Source organism: Microtus ochrogaster, unplaced genomic scaffold (genome assembly GCF_000317375.1).
Source record: "Microtus ochrogaster isolate Prairie Vole_2 unplaced genomic scaffold, MicOch1.0 UNK35, whole genome shotgun sequence".
NCBI classification, from domain to species: Eukaryota; Metazoa; Chordata; class Mammalia; order Rodentia; family Cricetidae; genus Microtus; species Microtus ochrogaster.
In genome coordinates, this window is record NW_004949133.1 from 712554 (window position 1) to 738480 (window position 25927).

The following is a 25927-nucleotide window of genomic DNA, read 5'->3' on the forward strand; positions in this document are numbered from 1 at the left end:
CTATCTAATGGGTCTTTAAAACAAGATCAAGTTTCCCTGCTCGCCAGGGGCTCAGCTTACAAAATGCCCTCGCTCTGTTTCTTGGCTCCTGCCGCGGGCCAAGATCCCTTTCACCACTCAGAGGGGTCTTCAGGAACAGGACCAGACTCCCCGTTCGCCAGGGACCTCGAAAATAAAAGGCCTACCTCTTTGATTTAATTGTAGTGGGGCGATCTGCTCTTGGTGTTGCGAGCCGGTCCCCACCACTTGCATGTCCGCTGTGAGTCTCCACCTGTCTCTCCGCGCCGCCGTGCGTCTGCACCAGTCTCTCTGCACTGCCGCGCACCCCTTTTTTACTTTTTTGATGAGTGTATCTTTTTATTTCAAATTCTCTGCAAAATTATAAAAAGGGAAAGGAATACATTTTTTATTTTATAGTAAAATGCATTAAGTTCTTAAATGTCTAATTACTATCAATATTACTTTTGTCTTACATCATTGTTTATTTGTATATTAAGTAAGGAATAGTATTCTATCATCAAGGTCATAAATATACATATGTAAATATAATGTGCATATGTTTAGGGATTGACTATTCTCTGGGTGTGACTTTGACTTACCCATATCAATAGGAGTGATTTAAATATAAATTCTTGGTGCTTTTCCCAACCAGTTGAGCTTGGGTCTCTAACTTAAGCTACTAGTAAACATACATAAAGTCTTCAAGGTGTGCATTATAGATTGAAGGTCAGTGATTATTTGGATTTATCAAGACAAATTAGCTTGATTTTTCTATTTCTCTTGGTTTTCTGTTTCGACTGGTTTTGAATGGTTATTTCTGATTTTCTAACTACATTTTAACTGATAGTATAGCAGGATCTTGAATATTCCCTATGAACTCTCTTTGGAAATTTACAAACATTATCTAATTTTATCCCTCACAGAAAATCTTTAAAATGTTACTAGCCGTACTCTATAAATGAAAAAGAGCTAAAAAATCGGATGTGCAGAAGGTCTACTCCCCTGTTAGTAATCACAGGACAGGGTCATGATCCACTGGGCCAGATTGTTTCTCAGCTGGAATGCACACCCACACAGAGTGGATGAGAAATTTAGGGAGATGGAATTTTGGACAAGTTGTGAAAAAAGAAATAAGCAGCAATAAGCTTGAACTAGCTTTTCAATATTTGTTAATGAAGTGAAAAAACCTAAAGTAAGGGAGAAGGAGAATAGAATAAATAAGTTAATTATGGGGGTGCAGATTAATTCCTAAAAGATGGCAATAAGTTCCATATGGAAGAACACTGAAAACTCATTGAACAAACTTCACTGAAGGTCGTGACCTGCAGAGAGAGCAAGATAACACATGCACTATTCACACCTTCAGCTGCTTGCCCAGGCAGAAAGGTTCCAAACAAGCAGTCTGTTCAGATGATGTTTTCAATTGATATTTTAGTTTAGAACTGAATTTCAAACTCTTCAGAATGTGATGTGTTGTGTCAATCGAAACATTCTGGTTCCATAGTGCTACTATTGAGATTTAGATAGAGAAGGAAGTAATGATGGTAGCACTGTGGCAGTGTGCAGAAGCATACACCAGGAGAAGGGGAGAAGGGAGGAGTCTGCTCCACAGTGAGGAATGTACGAACTCACATTTGAACTACAACATGGCATGCTCATTTGTGAACTTACCAGAAGTTTTCATCCCAGCAATGCAACTTATACCGACATGGCTCCTTTTTATATTCTGTGGGATTAATCAATTAATTTATATCAAACCTAACTGACATAAAATGAACATTGCATTTCAACTTAAAGCCATGAACATTGTCCTTTGAAAACCATGAGCAAGGCAGAATGACACTTCCACACAGGCATAAAATACCCTCTGGGAAGATTAGTGCAACTGCATGGTCTTGCAAAATGTTATGAAGTAGAAGCCTCAGTAAGTAAATCATTTATTATTAATATTGAACCAAAATACCCAGGGACCCCTTACAATTATTAGTACAATGGGCATCATTCATGTTAATTCATGTTGAGCATCTGAGATTGAATGAAAATATTTCGGTTTTGGTAGACCTTTTATCTAACAAAGATGGGATAAAAAGGACACAGGAAACTTAGAAAATATCACTGTACAAGCAAAATTCTCCACTCTCTTACTAGAGGACCTTTAAGATTGGCAAGAATCAGAGTTAGTCTGCACTTCGCTTGCTTTCGTAAACCGCTAACTACAGGAAGCATTCTGATCTTCCTTAAATTGAACTAAAGGGAAATTGGTGCTTACAGTAGCCATGCTATAAACAATGACAGTTCTGATTTATTAGCAAGGCTTTGGAACACCACATTAAAGATCAAGTGATCTGCCTGGAAAGCTAGTCTCTCATTAAAAGGACCACTGACATGTCCAAGTTCAACTTCTGCTTAAGCACACTGGGGGTGGAGAAATGATAGTATTTTGTTTCTATGATACTGTTTTGAGTGAAAGGAAATCTTTTGCTTCTATACTAAAGAGGGAGAAACAATGTGAGTGAGGGACCTGGTGAGGTTTTGAATAGGAACACTCTCAATCCCCCAAGGGCTCATATATTTTAATGCTTGATCCCCAGTTGGTGGAACTGTTTGGGTAGGATCCAGAGGTGTGACCTTCTGGGAGGTGGTGTGTAACTGGGCGTGTGCTTTAAAATTTCAGAAGTTGGGCCATCCCTCTGTCTCTTTCTCTCTCTGCATTTGCTTGTGGATCAGACATAAGCTCTCAGCTACTGCTCCAGCACCATCCTGCCTTTCTGCTGTCATGCTCCCAATGTCTGTGTCAGTGAGAGAGCCTGGCTTCCTCCATCCTTAAGAGAGCGAGCTGCCGGACACCTGAGAAATCATCCCATCTGGCCATCTCACTGAGGCAGCAGGTGTTCGGGAGCTGTAGGAAAGGCCACCAGGCCAAAGCCACACCTCTCACTGGACATATAAAGACATTGAAAAATGAGACAATTAGAAAGACACCTGGACTGTTCTTTTCAGGACACACAATAAAGATCTTCTAAAGCTTACTAAATAATTGCGAATGTTCGAAGGATAGTCAGTGTACCACGTGTGTCTCCCCATTGTACTTGTAGTGTTCATTGTTGGGGAATGCACTCTGTTAAGCGGCTGGTTAGGCAGCGTTTCCAGGCTGCTTTCTTGTTAACTTTGCTCTGTCAGACTCTTTTCAAAGGGCTTTCTCCTTTGAGCTGAGAAATATTTTTCTAAGGCATCCCAGTGTCCTGCCGCTGCTTGCTGCATCCTCACTTCCTCTGTGAAACTTTGGGCAGCTCAGAGCTGTTTATATAATACAAGAAACTGATCGTACGTTGTTCCGCAAGATCATGGTGCTGTTCTCCAAGTTACAGCACTGTACCTCTGGCTGGATTCCCTGGAGGGTGAAGCAAGGGTAAGGCTGGCAAAGGCTTCCAAGGTGTGACTCTGATTTAGGTGTATTTTCCAGCTGACAAAGAACAGTTTCTTAGGTTACAAAGTAGACCTGGGGCTCCTTACCAGATGTTACTTCCAGTTCAGTTCAGATCTTAAATGAAATATTTGCACTTCCTAAAATGTAGATTACTATTATTTAATCTTTCTGGGTAATTCGGAAGAAAAGATAAGAGAAAAGAGAGACTAGGTGTCGTTTTGTTAAGAATAGAGATGATATATCTATTTCAACAAAATTGTGACTGTAAAATTATAACAGAAAATTAAATTGTTCCTTTACCTTTACTTGTGTGTGTGTGTGCACGCGTGTGCGCATGTGTTGGTCATATAGGTGCTATGCATTTAGGGCAAACAGAAAAAGTAGCAGCAAAGCATGCTTGAAGAAATATCATGGTTGGGGTTCACGAAGCAGCTCCATAGAAAAGGTAAAGGCTGGGGGATTAGAAATTCAAGGTTATCTTTGAGTATTTACAGAGTTTAAGACCATCCCTGGGATATATGAGACCATATTATTTTTTTAAAAATCCTTTCCTATTGCATATGCCAAGAAATATAATAATGAATATCCTGGAAAAAATGAGAGATAAAAATAGTAGCCAGTCAGAATGTATCTTTTCTAGTTAGTTAAGATTTAATTTGAAAATTTAGAAAACATCAGAATGAAATTGATTTCTTACAGTGAAGTGTCTGTAACAGGAAGTCATACACCTTAACAGGATGAAATTGCCCATATTTGTAACTTTCCACAGTTTAAAGTAAACCATTTTTTTCTACCATCCATCAGCAATGCTAGACTTCACCTCTCTAGTTAAAACAACAAACCACTGTTTTAATACAATTTGCATTTGAAATGTTTTTTTTGTCAGAGATCTGCTTTGCAAGACAAGAGGCAGTGCTCTGAAAGAAATCACCCTTTTAACAAACAAAAAATGCTGTGCAAATTGTTCTAGTGACGTTGCTGGTCCACGATGCGTGAGTTTTCAGAGCTGAAATAAATGGTGTCTTTCTTTAGACAAAAAGAAGTGGAGGCTGAAGTACAACACAAACACACGGCTTAGAGAAAAGTAGTCACTCCGTATCAGGAACAATGAACCACAATGAAAACACTAAATCTGAAAGCCCATAGAGGTCTGGAGTAAACCCAACTGAATGCTGGGAGACTAGAGTGACGGGGTCAGCGCCCTGAGAGGGAACATAACGTTAGACCACAGTTGACAAAGAGCTTTGCTGAGACTTGAGACAACACAAGGCTTCCATGTAAAGTCCTTCTAACTATGCGAAGCTGTCCAAGGAAGCAGCAAGGAAGCTAAGAAAAAAACAAAATGGCATTCCAGAAATCTAGTCACAAGCATGTGAGAGGCCTAAGAAGGAAGTCACTAGTCATCAAACCACGACAGCAATAGAAAGACTGGGTTCTGACTGATAGCCCTTTGGGGATACCAAGAAAAGGAAAACCTGAAGTTGTCACAAAGTATTGTTTGCTAGTCGGTTGCATAGAACACTGAGAAGGCCTGATACACCAAATAGATAAGCTCAATGTGCAAATGAGACACCAACCAGGGAAATGTAAAGCCATCGGGAGGATGAACAGGTCAGCAAGAGGTATAGATTAGCATGATCTAAGTAACATATTAGATGACCACAAAGAGAACAGGAAATGTCAGAAAATAGAATAAAACACTGGAATGTTTCCAGAGGGATTTGAGAAGCAATCCTCTGAATCTTGCATTAATACAAAATGAAGATGTTGTAATTAAAGCCTCAATGAGCACGTTGGAATAAATTGGAGGTGGTGACTTGAAAAATAGAAAGTCTGATTCTGAATGTTAACAAATTGATAACCAGTTGATATGGAGGAGGAAAACTCTGGAAAGCAGGTTCAGAGATAGAGAACACATACTAGGGTGCTCAGGAGAGCTTGGAAAACCAGCACTGGTCACTGAAGGGAGAGTTGACGTCATGTCCTCCTTAGGGTTTCCATTGCTGTGAAGACACACCATGATCACTGTAACTCTTAATAAGGAAAACATTTAATTGGGGCTGGCTTTACAGTTTCAGAGGTTTAATCCATTATCATCATAGTGGGAAGCACAACAGCATACAGGCAGACAGGACACTGGAGAAAGAGCTGAGTGTTCTATAGCTGGATCCTCAGGCAGCAGGAAAAGAGAGTGCCACTGGGCCTGGCTTGAGCTTCTAAAACCTCAAACCCACCCCCATTGACACACTTCCTTCAGCAAGGCCACTTCTCCCAATGGTGTCACCCTCTATGATTCTATGGAGTCATTTCATTCATAAAACAAGTCATTATAGAATTTGAGAAAGAAGAAAAGGTATTGACCATTACATTTAAAGTACTAAGAATGCTAGTTAAAGTTCATGAAATTTTAATTTTTTTTGTTTTATAGTTTACATGGGGGAGGGTTACATTGTCATTCCATGGGTGGAGGTCAGAGGACAGCTTACAAGAACTGGTTGTGTCCTTCCATGTTGATCCCAGGGACCTATCTCAGATTGCCAGTGTTGCGAGCCATCATCTTTACCCACTAAGCTATTCCACAGCCCAAAGATTTCTGAAAAGTTTAAATGTATCATTAATAAATACATCACACAACGAAAGAAGAGAGAAGGGAGGGAGACCAATGACAACGGAGGAAAATTAGTTTTACCATTCTTTTGTTAGCTTTGCTGTCTTAAGTGGAGACTATATAACAATGTGTCTGAGCTGGGTCTTAGCTTCACAGGGGTGCAGAATTGAGTTTGGCGAATAAGACTTTGTTTGTGTTGTATGTTCAGGGTGTATATATTAATGTGATGATGTGTATGTGTGCCTTGGGTGTGCATGCGGGGCCCAGAGCAGTGTGACGGGTGTTTTCCTCTAATCAGTAAGCCTTAATGAGATAGTTTCTCACTGAACTAGAAATTTGCCGTTTGGTATAAGTTGGCTGGCCAGTGAGCTCTTGGGATCCTATCTGCACCCACAGTGCTGGTGTTAAAAATCTAATATACACATGCCTGGCTTTTTGTGAGGTACCCGGGGTCAGATCTGCATGGCTGAGCAAGTACTTTTACCTACTGAACCATCTCCATGACTCCAGGAATTTTCTGTTTTTGAAAAAAAGGAGCTATGTCATCCTTTAGAATTAAATTAATAATAATTTCAGTATTTAATTTTTAATACTCCCTAATTATTGCGCTTTCACCTATATGTCCATTAAATACAGATGTATTTGAGTCTCAAAGTAGATCTAAGAAGCAACAACAGATTGACATAACATACTTTCTAGAAGTTTTTCAAAATCACTTGTTTCTTTCCCTGCATAGACCATAATGAGCAACAACAAAGCTGGCAGTGAGTAGACAGAAGCACAGAAAGTAGTAGGAACAACAGTGAAGATATCCGCTCATTTGAATGGAATCATTGGGACTTAGTGCTAGGAAAACGCCCTATGGATATAGCTGAAGTTTATTTTCTTAAAAAATTTGGCAGCTTTAGAACACTGGAGCCAGTCCAAGTAACCACATTATAGGTTCGCTGTTCATACACAAGGGCTAGAAATACAAGCGAGATCAGAGAAAGCCTGCTTGTCTTTCAAGGATTCTTTGACTTCTGTAGCAGAAGGTCTCGTCCCTGACCTGACTTTGATTCTCAGCTCTGTGGATCCCCAGATGTTTGGCAGCAAACTCTGAACAGAAGGAATAAAAGGAAGTTATGGTGTGTGTACTTCAGGGAGCACATGACAGAAAGCATGGGTTTCAGCATGCTGCTCACCAGTTCCCTGACACCAGCATGGTCACCTCATCCAGACAAGTGGGCAAACATTCCGGGAAACGAGAAACATTATGGGAATTTCAAATAGTAAAAGATGTGAGTTCTGAGAGAATCTAAGCTCAGATATATTGGTTCAAATAAATTTACACTGTGAAAGACAGTTTTCTGTTTAATTTCCCAAGACAACCACTTTCTCTGCCTTCCCTCTAGGATCCAAAATAACTGGATTGAAACGGTTTTCAAATGAAACATGAATACTTCAATTTATTTTAAAATGATAATTAGCAGTGCAAAATAAATTGCATTCATTAAAATATTAGAAGTCTGTAAAGAGTGAGGATAAACTTGTTTTTCAGCATGGATGGTGGATTGTATTAGTTACCATGTAATTTCTGAGGTTGTAGTTTCGGAGGTAAATATTTGAGACTTTATTTGTGCAGGTAAGGTTGAATGATAACAAGTTTTATTACTTATCAAATACTAATGTGGAAGTTAAAGAAAACTAACTCATGCCGGGCGATGGTGGCGCACGCCTTTAATCCCAGCACTTGGGAGGCAGAGGCAGGCGGATCTCTGTGAGTTCGAGACCAGCCTGGTCTACAAGAGCTAGTTCCAGGACAGGCTCCAAACCACAGAGAAACCCTGTCACAAAAAAAAAAAGAAAAAAAAAAGAAAACTAACTCATGAAACAAATAAAGAGGAGGAAGGAAATGGAGAGAGGAAGCGATGAGAAAAAGACTCCCAAATGTAACGGAAAGAATGAAAAGGGGCTGGGGAGATGGCTCAGTGGCTAAGAACACTTGCTGCTCTTCCAGAGGACCCAGGTTGGATTCTCAGCACCCGTAGGAAGGTTCACAACCATCTGTAAATCCAGCTCCAAGGAACCTGATGCTCTCCTCTGACACCTGGCATGCATGAGGTGTACAGACACATCCATCCAAGCAAAATATCCATTCACATAAAACAAAACTAAGAATTAAAGTATTTAAATTTGTCTACCAAAAGAATAAGCATTATAGTTGGATTTTAAGTAGAATAAAGTAACTCAGTATAAACAAACGGTGGCAAGCGAGGTATGGAGATACACACCCTTAGTCCCAGGTTTCTAGAGGCAGAGGCAGGCAAATATCTGTGACTGTGAGGCCAGCCTGGTATTCATAAAAAGTTTTAGGCCAGTTTGGGTTACACAGTTAAAACCTTTCAAAAACTAACTAAATAAGAAAGTAAATAGAATTGTAGACAAAGGGGTAGTAGACAAATCTGTTACAGCATGAAGACAAAATTAGCAATAGTAATATTAACTAAATTAAAAATATTAAATGGGGAAATGAAATTAAAAATATTAAATTGGTAAAGGTAACATTCCAGAGAAATATAGTAAAATCTGTAATATGAAAAATGTTGGGAATTTAATAAAACAGATACAGAAAACTAATGAAATTACAAAACTTTAATACTTTTCTTTCCAGCCAGACTAGCAAAAACCCAAAGGAAGCAAAAGGTTCATCATTCCTTGAGAGAAAAGCATTATGCACAAAAATGTGGCAATGTTGTAAAATTCAAACTCTGCCATTTGCTACAGACTTCAGATATATGTGAAGAAAGACCCTTATTAGATCATTATTCATATCGTCAACATTATTTATTTGATGATATAAATATAGTTTAAAAATCACACAAACACAAACACACTTCATTCACAGGACAGGCTATGGTGGCTAGGGAAAACAATCTGTATCTATATAAAACAATAGAAAACTTTAATCATATTAGGTTTAATATAGAAAAGCAAATTGCAATACATGTACCACTGATTCACGTATGTGTATATGATCATGCACACAATCCATACTTAATATTCTGGATATCATCTTTATTGTTAAATAATCTTTTCTCAAGAAGCCTAGGGAAAAATGGATTTCTTGCATATGTAGAGAGCTTTCGTTTTTTTATCCCTAGCATACAAACTGGTTTTTAAACCTAACTGGAAAAAAGTCCTCCAGTATAAAATATTGCTAGGCTGAATCAACAAATAAGACAGGCAAGCAAATAAACAAACCCTCAAAAGGTCAATAAATTGTGATGTTTCCTGCCACTTGGCAGATAGATATTGAGCATTTCCTCTGGGGCAAATTTTTCTCAGCATTAGGACCCATCAGTACTGGTGACAAGGATGGGGGGGGTCATTTTCCAAAATCCACAGAAGCAACATGAAGAAAATATTTGCTTCAAACCTCTGTCACGTCTAGAGAGTAGCTAGATCAACACGATGCGTCAGTGAAGCAAGAAAGCATACAATTCAGATAAATAATAAACAAGTACTTGAATAAAGATTTCTAAGGAAAGACAAAGAAGTGATCAACTGGCCTATGGAAAGGTGTTTGGTATTAATAGCCACTGGCAAATTCAGTTTTTCAGTTAGAAGGACTAAGATCAGGAACTCTACCGTATAAGATGCAGCAACAGTTTGTGTGTGTGTTTGAAGGTCACTACAGAATGGATGTTAAATATTCTAGTCTGGCAGGATGTGTGAGGGAGGGATGGTGAGGATGCAGATGGTGAGGATGAAGATGATGATGGTAGTGAGAAATGTGTGTGACACTGCCCTTCCAAGCTGTAAGTGTGTAGCAAAGCATCAAGCTGTACAACACAAACACACATGCTTAAATCAAAACGAAAGTGAATGTGGCGGGCTGGACAGCGACTCAGCAGACACAAGGTGCAGCTGCCAAGCCGGACAATATGAATTTATTCTCTAGGATCCAGCCCAGTAACACACACATGCACACACACAAATTTAGCCTTTGCATTTCTAGCCCCCACAAAGTACATGTTTGTCTTCTCTGTCCTTCACTAGAGAGGACGTAGTGGTTGAGAGCAGCTGTGTTTCCTTATCTCAAACCAAGGCAAATATTGTTGAGTGCAAAGGTCATAGGTATAAGACATTTCCATAGGGATAGCCTTACAAAAAGGAGTAGTTAATGAGCCTCAGCCAGTGATTTCATTCAGTATGTAGACTGTTATAATTATTTAGTATTGGTCTTATTGAGATCCAAGATTCACCCCTAATGAAAAACAAAGACAGAAGATATTCTGAGAATTGGGACTCTGCCTGAGGACCTGGTTCTCTTGAAATGTTCCTTGAAGTCTTCAGGGCAATTTTAAACATCTGAAGATTTGTACCAGGGCAATGCTGCCACCCCTGTTCTCTCCTACCTTTCGTAATTCAATAAACCTGGTGCCATGACCAGCCTACTTGGTGGCCAAACAGACTGAGGAAAATACTATCAAAGGGGAACACTTTTTGTGTTAGACTCTGCTCTTGTAGCACAGAGCAACTGGCTGATGAGCAACTCTTGCAAAATAAAGAGGGGAAGAAGCCAAGAACCCTTAAGCTTACATAAGACATCCTGGTAGTTGATAGCACAATCTAGAAATAATTCAAAATGCCTGTCAGATACCTCTTCTTGCAATTACCTTTTACAAAATGATTTTTATCTATCTAGATTTTAAGCTCATTTAATCTCTGAAAAGATTTTAATTCTCCTTACTATTTGTTGATGATAAAATTATGCCTACCATTTAATACCAATAAATGATTATCCTAGCTTAATATTCTACTTATCTTTGACTTTTTAAATGCCAGTATTAGGATCTTACATGTCTGCTTTTATTATTATTTATTTTTGTCTAAAAAAGATAACAATAGTAAATTGAACTTGAGAGAAAGTGACAAATATCTTGACACATAGTGCTATTTTTCTATATTTAATGTTTCAGTGCTAATGAGCAGCCAAGAAATGATACTATTTTTCCTTTCAGCTGTTTACCTCTGCAAGAGAACAATGCAAAACAAAGCAAGGCTAGAGCTAGCTGATTATGAAGCCGTAAGTACCAAGAATGCTCATACAGTGGTATAAAACCAGCACAAATCAAGCCTTTGGCCATATCTGGGTTCTCTGTGCCTTCTTACATGGATGAATCATAAGGACCAGGCTTCCCAGCCCAGTGCTTTCATGACTCCTCTCTGCCTGCTTCCTCTTTTCCCTCACGTTAAGGACAGTAGAATTCTAGCATATGAATTCAATGTATGATGAGAAGTACGTCTTATTCTTTTATACTAACTTAATTGTAAAGATTTCAGATACATACTACATCAATAATGTCTGAACTGTGAGGATGGAAAACTGTTTACATTGGGGGCCGATTTAGCAGGACCGTCCTATTGATTGCTCCCATCAGTCGAAGGCAGTCTCGTGTAATTTGTTCTAATGATGGCTGTGTTGTGATAACGAATTCAGAGTACTCTGCACAAGTAGATCCTGGGCTTCCAAAGATTGATAACTATTCTCAGGACCTGAACCAATCGATTGGATCAGTAGTGGGAAGGCATTGCTTTCCTGTCTCTGTAGGATGGGCACAGAAAGATCCAGTGAATTTGTCTTCAGTAGAAACAAAGGAATGTTCGGTGCTTTATACTGTGCTTCCTGCAAGATGATTGCTATTGATTGGGACTGTAGCTTGGTTTGTAAAGTCCTTGTCTAGCACACAAAATGCTCTGTTTTCTATCCTCAGCATGAGATATATATTAGGCATGTTGGCACACACACACATATATGTATACATACACATACATACATGTATGTATGTATGTATTACCCTCACTGGGGAGGTAGTTCAAAGTCATCTTCAGCTACATAGTGAGTTAGAGGCTCGCCTGGCCCCATGAGGCCTATGATTTGAAAATTCAGGAAGCACACTTGATTCAGATTCAGAGCATATATAACACTTTAGAAATTCTGAAAGGAACACTAAAATATATTCAGCTGTCCTATGTTTTTTCAGGAGAGCCTTGCCAGGCTGCAGAGAGCATTTGCCCGGAAGTGGGAGTTCATTTTCATGCAGGCAGAAGCACAAGCAAAGTGAGTCATTGTGAGTCTGTGGGGAGATTTGCTCAGGTGCGGTCTTCTGTGCGGAGGTGGTCCAATTAGTCTTGCTAACTCTTCATTGTTGCCACTTTGACAGAGTGGATAAGAAGAGAGACAAAATCGAAAGGAAGATTCTCGATAGTCAAGAGAGAGCATTCTGGGACGTCCACAGGCCTGTGGTGAGTAAACCAACATGTTTCCCTGAACTCATGTCTCAGGGTTGGAAGAAAAGGGTGCCCTGGATCAGACTGGGTCCCTTCACAGTATATCCCAGTGTCTGGGTGAATTAGTTAAGGAAAGATTGCTGCCTCAGTATAAGATGAGACTTCATGCAATGCATATTTATAAAAGGATAAGTTTCTCCCTGATGTGGTTAGACAGCTGACTCTGAACAGCCAAGCTTTGATGCTGTTGCCAACACTTGAAAGGGAAAAACACACAGTTAACAGAGCAGTGGGTTTTTTTTATGTTTACTATTTACTTTTTTGGCTTGGTAGAAAAAGTTAGAATCAAAATGTAATTGGTTGTTTTTATTTTCTTCTTTATAACTTATTAATGCTTATTGTATCTCTTGAAAGTTAGCATATCATTGAATTTAAATCAGTTCACACTTCCTAAATTTTTCCTTTTGCATTTGTTATTTATTTTGTGCATGGGGGTTGGAGCACATGTGACAGTAAGAGAACAGCTCTTGGGAGTCCATCCTCTTCATGTGGATGCCTGAAGCTGAACCTGAATGTTAAGCTTTGTGGCAAAGGCCTTTATGCTCCGAGCTCTCTCACCAGCCCATCAATTCATACTTTTATTGACTCAACTTCGAGTCTATATAAGAACCTAGCTCTTCTCTCTCTAATATTGTCAAACCAAGTGCCTCATTAGAACAAGTACTGAATGTCCTTAATACCAGCAAACTTGTGGAAGCTGTTTAAGTGTGGTTCAAGCCTCCACAAGATAGCATATCTACTGTGCATGGTACCACAAGTATGTAAGCCTAGCCCTCAGGAAGTTGAGGCATGAGGATTGAGTTTAAAGTCAGCTTAGGATACAAAGCAAGACCCTGCCACTGAAGAAACAAGCAAGAGGCTAGAGAAATGTTTCAATGGTTATGAGCCTATACTGCTCTCTTCCACAGGACCTGGGGTCAGTTACCTTAGTGGGTGACTCCCAACTGCCTACAGCTCCAACCTTAGGGGTTTCATCGCCCTCTTCTGGCCTCCATGGAAACTGGCTTTCAAATGTTCAAGCATGCATGTATATGTGTGAGTGCATATTTGCACACATGCGCACACACACGCACAATTAAAATGATAAGTTAATAATGAACCAAATAAAAAGATCACATGTCTAGCCTCATTTTTGTTTTACAAAGACATCTTTCTCTTCTATAAATTTCTTTAACTACAGATAGATGACTAGAGAATATTTATATAGGCATTACCAGAATTAATAATAGGTTCCCAGCAGGAAAAAGAATTCACAACAGATGACTTAATGATATCTTAAAATTTCCTTTCAATTGCCTTCTGAGTCAGAACAAAGCAGAAGGAATCCAGAGATGTATTTGCAAATGTATGTATTTCTACTCAGACAGCAATGCAGTTGTTAAGCTTTATTTTGAATTTGTTGTCATTTGAATTCTCAAGAGAGAAGAATTGAGCTACCTGGCTTTTCTATTCAAAGTACAGGTGGCGTTTTATTACTTTTGGTAAAGAAGGAATTATGAGATCACGCTCATAACCATCATGAGGATACAAAACAGAATTTCTCCTTCCTTAAAGCAGCCTCCAGACTCTAGCAATACCTTGCTACATTCGCTGCTTTCCAACACTGTGTCTGAATTTCCTTGGGCAGCAAAGGGAGGAAGGATTCATGCTTTCAAGGGGTTCAATGTCCCATGTTGAAGAAGACAGAGAAGAGGTCTATTCACTTCATGGTGGGCCAGAGAACACACACAGAAGGAAGTGGTCAAGGATAATGAATGCTCCTTGAAAGACTTTCTCTTGATCAAAAACAAAATGGCAGTATACAAAAAAGTTCTTTCAGAGGCAGTTGTACTTGAGATGCCTTTTAAAGCATTTATATTTTTAAGATTAAGTATGATTACACCTTTGTCCCCTTCCCTCCAATTCCTTCCATGTACCCCTACTACCACTTATTTTTATTGTCTATTTTTTGTGATATATATGTGTGTGTGCATATATAATGTATATATGTACATATATGTGTGTTTCTAAATGTATAAACATATGAATATAAAAAAAAAACTTTCTTCAGCTGGACTCCAGGCCTAGGGTTTCCACAATGTCTCAAAACAGCGCCACCTGCTGGAACCGCGCGATGAAATCATGAGCCTGCAGAGGGTGTTAAGTCCAATATCTTCTGCATAATGCTGCATAGTCCCATGTTTAATTATGCTATCTTATTTATCCTTTTTATGCCTCCTTGAAGCCATAGGTTCTATTCCCCCAATAGAGATAACAGGCAAATCTTTGTTGTCTGTTTTCTAAAAAAAAAAAAAAAAAAAGACTCCAATTGTCCTTGTAAAACACAATCAAAATCAGGTGGTTAAGTTTATAATTAGATTTTCCTGTAATAATTTACATTTATAAATATATGAAATGTCTTTATTTTAATAACTGGAAATTGGGTTACCTGAACAATATTGTTTGTTGATGTTTTAATAAAAATATATAATAAATATAAAATATATACACCTAGTATCAGATTTTAGAACGTTGCTATTTCCAGCAGAGCAGATTTGTTGTTTCGGTTATGCCTGCCTGGTCTTGTTTTGATCTGGTTCCATTTATTTAATCAGGAACAGAATGAGCAGACAGCAATTGCAGCTCAGCATCTCACAGGCTTAGAGCTGACTTAATATGATGTTATGATCCAGTGTGTGAATTAAAACCTAGCAATGTAGGAAATACATCTAATGGGGTTTTAATATGATTTTTTTAACCATGAGGTCATCCTTAAGTCAGATGAGAAAAAATAATCTGTTTCTTACATTTAATACCTTCATGAAATAAAGTTAGCTTCTCTAAGTGTGTCAGTGTTTACTCTGGAAAAACCAAATTGAGGTCTAATCAAGGAGGCAGACTCTTTACTTGCCAAGAATTCTCAGAAACAGCTCAAGAACACAATGGGAGAAACAGATTAGATTTTATTATATTGACAATAATGTGGGATTTGTTTTTCTTCTGTATAGTTAATGTTATAAAGAGCTTATTTTATTTTATTTTTGCAACGCTGGGTATATGTATGCATGCACACCCGAGGGTTCCACTATACTCTCCCATACATACCAGTGTGAAAGCCGGGATCAACACTGGATATCTTTCTCTATTTCTCTCCCCACCTTATGCTTTTTGAGACCAAGTCTCTAAGAGAACCTGCAGCTTGCTCTTAAGGTGGATTGAACAGCCACTGAACCTCTAGGATCTGCCTGTCCCGGCTCCCACACTGGGTTAAAGATGTGTGCCATGACGCCCAGTTTGTGTGTGGGTGCTGGAGATCCGACCTCAGGTCCTCATGCCTGTGCTGTGAGCACTTTCCCCACTGTGGTGATTAGCGTTGGTTTTCCACTGGGCAGGATATGAAATCCCTTAGGAGACAAGCCTATAGGCATACCTGTGAGAGATTGTTCCCATGAGGTTAACTGCTGCGTGTGCTTTTGAGGGGCTGATTTGATGAATTTAATTGCTATGGGAAGAGCTATGAAAATATAAGCGGCCTCCACTTCACAAGGACGGAGTGACATCACGCACTACTGCCTTCTTCCTGAATGCAAAGACAGTGTGGCCAGCAGCTTCATGCTCCTGCCACATGGGCTTTCTCACCATGAAGGACTATCCCCACCGACTGAGAGATAAACGCTTCCTGCTTTAGGCTGCTTTTATGGAGTCTTTTATCAAGGCAACAGGGAAAGTCACTAAGATACACACAGAGACTTCTCCCCAGTCTGCAATAATGCTTTTGAGAAGATAAGAAGATGGGGCATCGGGGAGAATAGAAAAGTTCTCAGATGTTGATGACATGGTGTCTTTAGGAGAGATTTTTGGGAATCAGGAGAGCTGGAGTTAATGTTTGATACTTGAGTAAGTATGTCATCTGTCCGCTGCTACATAAAAACTCACCCCCAAATGCGGCAGCATGAGACAGGGAACAAGGCTGGGTGGCTTACTTTATACAGACTCTTAGAATGGTGTGGTTCAAGACCTCCCATGATGCTTCAGTCCAGTCCTGAATTGATGGTGATTGCAAGACGATGACCACAGAGGCCTCTTCATATGAGGGAGGGTCCCAGACAGTTTTCCACAGCAGCCCCAAATAGTCAACCCCATTTGTGAAGCCTCATTTGACTACATTTAACTACAGGGATGTCATGCTAAAGTGTCTTCCGTTGTCTCTGAGTGACATAGACCAACACAAGTATAATATGGGTGCCAGCAGCCTGAAGTCATTAGAGACCAAAACTGTTCCCAGGAAAATCTGGGTGAATCCAGGGCCTTACATAGTGAGATACACCCTAACCAGAGAATTTGAAAATTCAGTGGGGAAAGAAAATTCTAGTTCTCCATGAATAGAATTTTTTTCACTATTCATAATCCTTGCAGATCTGATGGTAGGGTCCTCAGCAGGAGGGGGAGGAAAGCCAGCGGAGTGGGGCTGGGATTTTTACCCTATCACAGCTGTGCCAGGTGATGTCTCTGTTAAATTTTTGGAGGAATGTTGAGGAGTCCTTCTGTAAACAAAACCGCACACTGCCCGCTGCTGTTTACATTTTCTTTCTTTTTTGGTTTTTCGAGACAGAGTTTCTCTGTGGCTTTGGAGCCTGTCCTGGAACTAGCTCTGTAGACCAGGCTGGTCTCGAACTCACAGAGATCCCCCTGCCTCTGCCTCCCGAGTGCTGGGATTAAAGGCGTGCCCCACCACCGCCCGGCTGTTTACATTTTCTTTATGCTAACCTGAATGACTGTAAGGCAGAGCTATCAACAGTTCCTTTCATAACAGGGACAAAAACCACACCCACCAGGTGAAACATGAGGCACATGATACAACTGGTCTTGACTTGGGGCAATGAGATGGACATGAGGTGGTAATTGCCTCACTGGTCCTATATTCAGGCCCTGACCACTGCCAGGACCCACACTGGATGTATTTCTGAGTCAATGAGTGAGTTAATCACACCTGTTATCCTTTGCTCCTGACAGCATCTTTCCAGATGACATGAACGAACCATGCATGCTGAGTGAGGTTGCCAAGCCCAAGGACCTGAGTTCAATCCTCAGGATCTCCATGGGAGAAAGATTGAACTGATTCTCACAAATCCTCTGACCATCACATACTCATGTTCTCCCTACAAATAAATAAATATGGTAAAAACGCATCCACATTTTTTTTTGTCATAAGCTCTGAGTTTTGAATCAACCCAGATATCAGTGGCCAGTTCAGAGTCAACAAGCTATCCTAAAAGTGGTTGTTCTGGCGTGATCTCAGCTGGACAGAATATTCCCCATTCACTGAATGCGGTTAAATTGAACCCAATGGGAGATGCATACCTCCTGGCCTTTCTCTCCGCAAAGTCCATAGTCCCAATTTGTGCATGCGGGCGCCTAGCCTTATCCACAGCAGTCAGCACATCCTGTTAGCAATTGCTAGCAGTAAGAGCTTTTTGTAACCATTATGTCACTCATTCTTGGCTGTGTGACCTTGCAGGGTGACTGTTATCCTTAATTTGTCAAAAAGAGAAAGCAAGACTCTTGAATAGGCTGTTCTAGAACTAAGAGAAAAATCATAATCGGGAGTAAAGCACAAGACCTCTGCTCCCAAGCCCATCACCCTCCACTGAGAAGTTCAGCTCTCTCACCAGGCCTGCCCCTGTGAACAACTCGTTTTTATTTTGTGTCATTGAAATGGCTGAGGTTATTAGCTGAGCCTTGGGAGTCAGCTAACTCCCTGGTGGGGGGGTGACACCTACCTACTGCTGCAAATGCCACCAGCCACACTAGGCAGCTGGGAAAGAGTTACAGTTTGTAATGTGACAAGTACAAGTGACAGGTATAAATATTTCCAGTAAGCCATGACTGCCCTTGGGCTTGAAATAGAAAACACAGTACTCTAGAAATCGCAAGGCAGTTGCCTTTTAGTCCTGTCCGTTAGGTGCAATTGAAACAACAGTTCCAAATGCTCAATCGAAACTTAGGAGCCCGACTTCACTGTCTTCAGTAAAATGTTCTCGGCGGTGTTCCCACTATAACCTTTGCTTGGCTGTCAGCCTTGCAACACACATGGGAGGCCATTCGTGTTGAAGATGGAATGATAAGGTCATCCACCTTTAATGGCCAAATTGGGCAAGGGGGCTTCTCCGTCAAGGTCCATGTTCTCACTCTCGAAGTCTTCAGCTGTTAGAGAAAAACCTAAAGATGTGTTAGGACAAACTTCAATCTTTCTTTTGTGCGGGCAGAAAAAGAACAGCCCTTCAGCCTATTATTCACACCTGTTCTTTTGGACTGAAAAAAAAAATATTTTGACAGCTTGGCTATCATGAGCCTTTATGAGTAAAATCGTCCCCTTTTTTCTCTCCCTGGCTACATCTTTTGTCTTGTGTGCTCTTTCTATCCCTGAATAGATTTCAAGATACGGTGTCCTATTATTATGTAATATCTGATGCTATTTATGTGAGCCAGGGGTAGAGTGAGAATAAAAACCACTTCCCTGTTATTAAGCTGTGTCTCTCTAGCCTGCAGATTGGCAACTATTCAAGATGATGTGCCCAGATTTCTACCCTGTTTCTTCTGAAAGGGCGAGAGCATGGAAAGTGATCGGGGTTATGTTGGAAGAAGACCCTGAGGGCTAACAGCTAACTCCCAGAGAGGGAGGTAGAGGAACACACTGCGTTTAAGCACCAGTGTTAACTTGCAGAGCCTAAGGTCTCAGCAGGTGGAAAGGGTGGCCTCTGAGCTATAACGTGCTCTTTGGAAGCCGGCCCCCTGGGCCAGTCTTATTATATTTAGCTACACTAAAGATCTGTTTGGCGGCAGAAAAAGGATCCATAGATAATCTTTTAAATATAGACATAGAAAGTACATAGGATAGAATATGAACAATTCAAGAATTGGGATTAAAGAGGCTATAGGACTCCTTTGAACTACTTTGTAACTATTTCTGAAATCGCATCAAAGATAAAAATACGTATACACATAGACAGAGGAACGTATTTTCCAAAAGGAAGGCTCAGTAGGCACACTGACTATGCCGATGGCCCAACAGAGCCAGTATGACTCCATTTCATGGGGAACAGTTAATATTTAGGCCTGGATATTTTTCCCCAGTTCATTTACTAGCTCCATGCCCAAATCATATCTTTTTAAAGGGAGGAAATGACAGAAAGACAGCCTGTACTCTCTTAACTTGACAGCAGGCATCTTCAAATGAGTGCCATTTTTCTTCAGAAAACAAATTCACTTTTAAAACATCTAAATAAGAAAAATACTCTCTCCCCGAATCCAGATATCTCCAAATTTCTCCTAGGTTCTGCTTTTTCCCTCTCAAAAATTTCATGTACATATTCACAATAAAAAGAACTGGTCACTCTAACATGAATTATACTTTATCACCAGAAACTCCAGCACACACACACACACACAGTCACACACACACACAGTCACACATACACACACACAGACAGACACACACATGCACACAAACACAGACACACACATACAAACAGATACACACACAGACACACATAGAGACAGACAGACAAACACACACACACACACACACACACACACACTGGGTTGCACAATCATTTAAAGAAATGACTTGCTCAAAAGTTCTCTGCATCCTTAAGTGTGTGATATAAAGGGCAATTTTAAAGGGAAACATATATCAAGGATTTGGGTCTAGGTTGGACGAGTCTCATGGTGAGGGTTAGCAAAGGAAATGATGAGTGAAAAACTGGGCCTGTCAAGCTACTATCTCCCTTCCATTCCAATGTATGAATCTTTGATTTTGCACTTCATGGAAATTTAGATTTGTAATGGTTAACCTATGTGCTTGGTAGAATGCTCATGAACATCAAGTTGGAGAATAGAAACGCTTGGAGGTTGTCTTAATTAGGGTAACTACAGCTGTAAACAAACACCATGACCCAAAGCAAGTTGTGAGGGAAAGGATTACTCAGGTTACACCTCCACATCACAGTTCATCACCAAAGGAAGTTGGGACAGGAACTCAAACAAGGCAGGAACCTGGAGGCAGAAGCTGATGCAGATGCCTGCCCATGAGGCATGAGGTCTCACACCACCCTGGCTCATCCTAAGCATGAAGGCAAGTGTATTGAATTACTTAGAGCGACCCAGTTTGGTGGTTGAAAAGATGATTTGGGAAATCTCCCCATGTCTCCCATGCCTCAGGGAGGAAAAAAAAAAAAAAGCTCCCAGCTCCTAGAGGTTATACTGCTCTCCATTTTGGAATTCCTGATCAATCTTTGATAGCTTCTAATTCATCATGTCTATGTCCTGGCAGATCTTTTAAGATAGCATGAAAAGTTGTCCATATGCTGCTATTGCAGTCTTTGCTCTTACCTCATATATAGCAAATCTAACTCTCTAAAACTAGCTGAGAAGAAAGCTCATGAAGTCTGGACAAAAGCAGTTTTTAAGACTCTGATATGCTGACCTGACTGCAGTGATTGCTAAGATGCGAGACCTGTGTTAACACTGGCATCCAGTTTCCTGACCTGCATCAGAAGCCAGGTAACAGAGGGTAGAGGGTGATTGGAAGAGCAGGCCAGGGCAGGAAGATCAGCGGAAAGTGACAGCTCACTGGGAGAAGTCACAGGCTCTAACAATGGCATAAAATGAAACAACACGTCAGAAACAGTAAGAATTGGAATTGTCTAGCCTCGTGGACTTTGTTGCCTCAGAAACAGCAAAAAAGAAAAAAAAATACTATTCCCAGTAATGGCATTGAATTGTGGAGGAAAGGTTGCATTGTTTGGATGTGATTGTATGGGATTCAGGGAAATGCTGGGGATTATTTTAGATTTTTCACCCAATGGTGAGAACAAAAGCACAGTTTGGGATTAGTAACAAGATGCGATCTAAGGAATTTACCTGGCCCCTCTTTCAGACATCCCTAACAATTATGGAACTTACTATTTTTCTTGAGGAAATCAGCTTTGATGCAACAGAAGGTCTTAGAAATGTGCCAGGTTTTACAGAGATCTTTCTTGTCTTTCTTGCTAAACTCAAGCGTACACTACACTCTGTACACATGCTCCATAAAGGAACCACTACCACCTGAACATTTGTGTGCCACCCTCCCAAGATCGCCTATTGAAATCCAACTGCAAAGGTGAATGTGTTAGGGGACAGGATAATTTGGAACTGGTTAGATCATTGGGGCACTGCCCACATTAACTGGTCCAGGAGAAACCCCTTACCTTTCCACTATGCTAGGAAACAAGAAAATGTCCCCCTCATCAGGTCATGGTGATACATTAACACTAGGATGGAAGAGGCAAGGACATCTCGAGTTTGAGACCAATCTGGTACACTTAAAAGGAAGAGCTCCCCTATGATCCACTCTGTGAATCAAAAGCAGGCGCTTGAGCTAATGCCTCTTCAGCTTCCGCCGTCTGCAGACTGTGCATAACCCTCTAATGCTGCTTACAAACCTTCCCGTTTGTGCCATTGGGTCATAGCTGTCTAAACAGGACAAGACAGGCAGGGACACCTCTTTTTCCATTTGGAGGCCTCTAGGATCCCCTGTAATTGAAGATTATTGATTCCGAGGCTGCTATTATAAATTAAGGTTTATTTCAACATAAGATAGTGTTCCCACTTAGCAATTTCTAGCTGTCATGCGGTTTTCATTATCACAATCACTGTAAGCCTTTTGAATGAACTGAGAGCAAATAAAAGGAATTCTGTTTGGTTCTAGCCAGGTCCTACAGCACACAATTTAAATGGCCGAGACAAACAGCAGTCTCTACAAAATTAAAAACTGTTTTCATCTGTTCTGTAACAGATCCATTTTTCTTTCCCATAGAACCTACCTTTTATACTGGGAAAATTATTGTTGTTCTCGAAGAGACCATCCAGATTTTACCTTAATTTCTACATTCACCAAGTAAGATAAGGATAAAAGTCAAAAAGGCTTATGGTGTTCCATGGTAGGAACATATCTAAATATAATAAAAGTAATATACAGCAAACCGACAGCCAACATCAAATTAAATGGAGAGAAATTCAAAGTGATTCCACTAAAATCAGGAACAATACAAGGCTGTCGCCCATCTCCATATTTCTTCAACATAGCTAACAAGACTCTTATCACGTGCACTGTGGATCTAGCTCCATGGTAGAGCTTATATATAACTGGCGTGAGGCTCTGGGTTCCGTTCCCAGCACCACAGAAATAAATGAATAGCTAAATAAATCTAGTATTCCATGAAAATAACTAAGGAACTCAGTGGTGTTTTACAATGTATCAATAATGGGACCAAGAATTGCTGCTTGTTTTGCGTCTCATGGGATACATACCCACTATAGAGAGAATGCTTCTTGAGGATCTCCTCATTTGTTGCTTAGGGCTGTGTTCTTCAGTATATACCTTCTTCCTTCTAATAAACAGTAGCATTACAATAATACCACAACACAGATGAGTCATTGAAAATGACTTGAGATATTGTGCTAGGCCAAAGTAAATAGCATATTATTATCCTTTGAATCCAAAAATGCTATGCATTTAATTCTATTTAAAGTAAGTGGTACGTATTTGAACACTTTGATGGCATGCTGCTTAGTAATAATGTTATTCTGATCTTATGGGCAAATACATATGGTTCTGTGGAAAACCAGTTTATGAATAACATCTATGAATCTTCTGTGTGGCACCTATTAATAACAAGTTTCAAAAAAATAATTGCAAAACCATTTTTAGCTATGTGTTCTCTTGAGTGTGTGTATGTGGTACACTTGTCTATGGCATGTGTGCACCTGCGTGTGTGTGCACTTGTCTATGGCATGTGTGCACCTGCGTGTGTGTTGGCAGAAATCCAAAGATTACATGAGGTGTCCTTCTCTGTCAATCTCTGGCTTCGCTGGTTCATTCCTTTGTGACAGCATCTCTTACTGGACCTGGATTTAGGCTGTCAGGCAGCAAACCCCAGTGATCCTCCTGTTTCTGCACCCCACAACACTTGGCTTATAGGCAGCATGGTCAGGCCCTGATTTAAAAGTCACCCACTAAAGTGGGTGCTGGGGTCTAAACTCACACCCCCATGTTTGCACTGCAAGAGCTACCCTTCAGTAAATTATCTCTCTGGCCCTATTATTTTTCTTTTTAATATCAAGGACAACATCATCTTGTTGAAGTAAAACAGAAATGTTAACCTCTCTCCTCTCTCTCTCATTGTGTGTGTGTGTGTGTGTGTGTGTGTGTGTGTGTGTGTGTGTGTGTGTACTCTGTTGGGAAGAACCAATAGAAAATGCTTAAGAATGGATATCAAAAATATTCTGCTGTATCATGTACTGTGTCAAGATAGTCATTATGTTTCTGTATAGTGATGATTCTATGTCTGTCGGTTCTCAGGAGGTTATTGGGAAGTTGATCATGCTGCTATTTCTATGTCTCATCATTCATCATCACAACCTGACACTTGAGTAAACAAAAGAATGCCAGAAACGGTGCTCAGTATCTTGCTCACCCCAGCACCTGACTTCTTTAAGTAGTTACTCATTGGAGATCAGCGTTCCATCATGGCCTTTGAGATTTTTCAAGACTCCTAGAAAACTTTGCAGGAATGGCTTTCACCTTTAGCTGACAGAAAGGAGAGGGTGCATTAGAAATAGCAGGAGCTTGCAGAGCTCACTGAGACAGGCAGCCCAGGTCTTTCTTGTCAAGTTTTCTTATTTAACCCTTTAGTCAGTCATGATAAATTCTGAGCCGGCAGACTTTATTTTCCTGAGCTGGAGCTAGGTTATAAAACACACAGCCATCCCCAGATCTGGCCTCTAGTAATGTTTGCTTCTACAACCAGTCCTTTCTTTTTAATTTGTTAGTATGTGACCAATCAGCTCAAGTAAGGATTAGAAATGTCTGTTAATGGTTCATTAATCACATTCAAGAGATCACAATCTTTGCAACTTTGAGGGTGGAAATTTTAATTCTCCTTTGGACTGGCAGTCAGGTCTGAGCCTCTGGGGGAAAGCACTTCACTTCGCGCCTTCGTTGGCTGACACAGTTTCTGGGGCCATTTGTTAATTATCCCACTTGATATGAAGTCAAATTGACTTCGAATCCTGGCTTTCAGCGAAAGGAATTGTAGAGTTCAATTAATTCAGACTCGGCACATGTGTAAAATAAGCATTTCTGTTTCCTACGACTGCTCTCATTTCCTCAGAAGCCCTTCTGGGGGATGAGTTTGGACACTGGGCCTGGGAGCTGCCTTATTTAACACGCACAGGTGTGGCCCTCTTGGTTTTGGGAGATAATCACAGTTTCTGCTTCCCCAGCCTCAGCTGCTGCTATCCGACACTGACTTGAGAGGGGAGTTCAGGATCAGAGGTTTGATCTGTCTGATCTCACGCAGTGGTGGATGAGGTCAAGCAGTAACAGTACACTTGCAGAACCTTGTTGATTCTTGCTTGGGACAGACTGTCAGGGTCCATAGGGCCCAGCTCATCACCCGGTTCTCCCTGATGGAATTTGTCTTCTAGACATTAGCTCTCAGTATAGAATCCATGCAGATTTTGGTTTTTATTTCTACTTCAAATTCTTGTCCACTTGCTGGTCTCAGTATGTCTATACTTTTTACTGTGAAGGCCTTCAAGAAATTTTGCATGCCTTGCCTTTTGCATATAAGAGTAAGGAAATACTGCCGTAGACTCCTTTTCCTGCTTTTTCACTTTCACAGATTTTTTAAATTATGTGTATGTACAGGGTGTGGAGGTTGGTATGTATGTGTGAGTGCAGAGGCCTTTGGAGACTAGAAGCAACAGATCTCCCTAGAGCTGGAGTTACAGGTAGCTTAGCATCACCCAATATGGGTGCTGGGAAGAGAACATTAGACCTCTGTATATCAGTGCACGCTCTTATCCACTTAGCCATCTCTTTGGGCACAACTCTTCTTTCTTGCTAATCCTCTTATGATATTAAATATGTGTGTAGACTGTGTTCCTTATAAGGCTTCTGCTGGAGTCATGGGATAAAGCGGTTTTCGGGAACCATACTTTTTGGGTATATCTGTACTCCTGTATTCTCATTTTGGATTTTTTTTCCCATGAAAGACAGATACCATGGCTTCCTTTCCTTGGGTATCATGTGTTGTCATTCCCAGGACATATCGTTAAGAAACTATCTGCGGTCTCCCTGGATTCGCTGGCTCTTGGTTGATCAATATTAATATATCAGTAGACTTTTAAAAGTGCCGTGACTACCTTTTCTTTAACGGCTCAGCTTAGGGAAGGATGACCACACCTTACTAGAAACTGGTGGGAAATAAAAACACAAGGCTTTAACATTTTTTTTTAAAGCATCTTGGTTACAAGTAGATCAATGGTTGTGAACTCTGCCAAATAGTAAAAATATTAAAAATCAGCAGGCCTTTCTGTTCTTAAGAGGTTAATGTTTACACACCATAGAAAGAATGAATAAAAACACTGAGTTATTGGTTGGCCTGGTGATGGGAGCAATTTGAGAAAATTGCTCAGTGCCCATACATTAGTCTCACACAGCCAATGCTCTTTCTTCTTCCTATACTGTT

At 40.4% G+C, this 25927-nt stretch overlaps 1 protein-coding gene across 3 annotated transcripts in view; it reads left to right on the top strand.

The window, feature by feature from the left end:
* The window catches only part of Rgs7 (regulator of G protein signaling 7), a 368440-nt gene that overhangs the window by 305953 nt on the left and 36560 nt on the right, over positions 1-25927 (top strand). For all 3 annotated transcript variants that reach the window (XM_013354256.2, XM_005368530.2, XM_026789965.1), the window contains 3 exons: positions 11042-11106; positions 12065-12141; positions 12245-12326. In XM_013354256.2, coding sequence (XP_013209710.1) covers positions 11042-11106; positions 12065-12141; positions 12245-12326 — 224 coding nt within the window. The remainder of the gene's footprint in view (positions 1-11041; positions 11107-12064; positions 12142-12244; positions 12327-25927) is intronic.